General features: G+C 45.6%; 1 protein-coding gene across 1 annotated transcript in view; it reads right to left on the bottom strand.

Annotated features, from left to right (window-relative positions):
• The window catches only part of LOC101857191 (mucin-17), a gene marked incomplete at its 5' end in the record, with an annotated part of 19776 nt that overhangs the window by 5816 nt on the left and 13207 nt on the right, over positions 1–753 (bottom strand). The window contains 1 exon segment of the mRNA XM_013084704.1: positions 539–708. Within this exon segment, the coding sequence (XP_012940158.1) occupies positions 539–708 (170 nt within the window).

The raw sequence follows: 753 nt of genomic DNA, 5'->3' as shown, positions 1-753 counted from the left end.
CAAGGAGTAGCAGTAGAAAGGCTGCAGAAAGAGTCAGGAGCCCAGTGAAGGAGGCAAAGGGGGTGAGGGGGGGAGGGTGGGAGAAGAAAGTGGAGACGAAAGCAGACGACAGAACATTGCAAGAGAGAAGGAAAGAAGGTGAAAGGAGACAGATTTTAGAGAGAAAAAAATTTCCGTCGCTACATAGATTCGAACCCGGGACCTTTGAATGAGAGGCGAACACCTTAACTTCTAGGCCACGAGAGCGCCTGCCGGAGATTTGCGAGGGAACTGATGGAATATTTCACTATGTAAGCTCTGCTACCAAAGCTTTTAAGACTCCGAGTTGCTTGTCAGATTTGATATATATCTTATACATGTATAACCCATGTAGGGTGGCTATGCCGTAAAACGCAACAAAGACAACCCCCCTCTAAAAAACAAAAACCACTTCATCAAGAAAACAAACAAACAAACGAACGAACAAACAAACAAACAAACAAACAGACAAACAAACGAACAAACAACAAACTAGCAAAAACAAAAACAAAAACATTACCTCATCCACGTAGACGGAAGGGAACCAGCCCTCCTGTTGAGTCCGCGGCTTGGATCCGAACATCCAACCATTTCTGTCCCGCTCCTTGCACACTACCAGCTCCCCCTCTCTCAGCGCCATCTCCCCCTTAGACACCGCCTTGTAAGCGTACACAGCACGGAACTTGTGCCCTGTTGATTGGAGTGGATGATAATGTATACAGTATAATAATAATA

This window comes from Aplysia californica, unplaced genomic scaffold, assembly GCF_000002075.1.
Source record: "Aplysia californica isolate F4 #8 unplaced genomic scaffold, AplCal3.0 scaffold00312, whole genome shotgun sequence".
NCBI classification, from domain to species: Eukaryota; Metazoa; Mollusca; class Gastropoda; order Aplysiida; family Aplysiidae; genus Aplysia; species Aplysia californica.
Note: the sequence above shows the minus strand (reverse complement) of the source record. Positions and strands in the feature narration are given on the sequence as shown.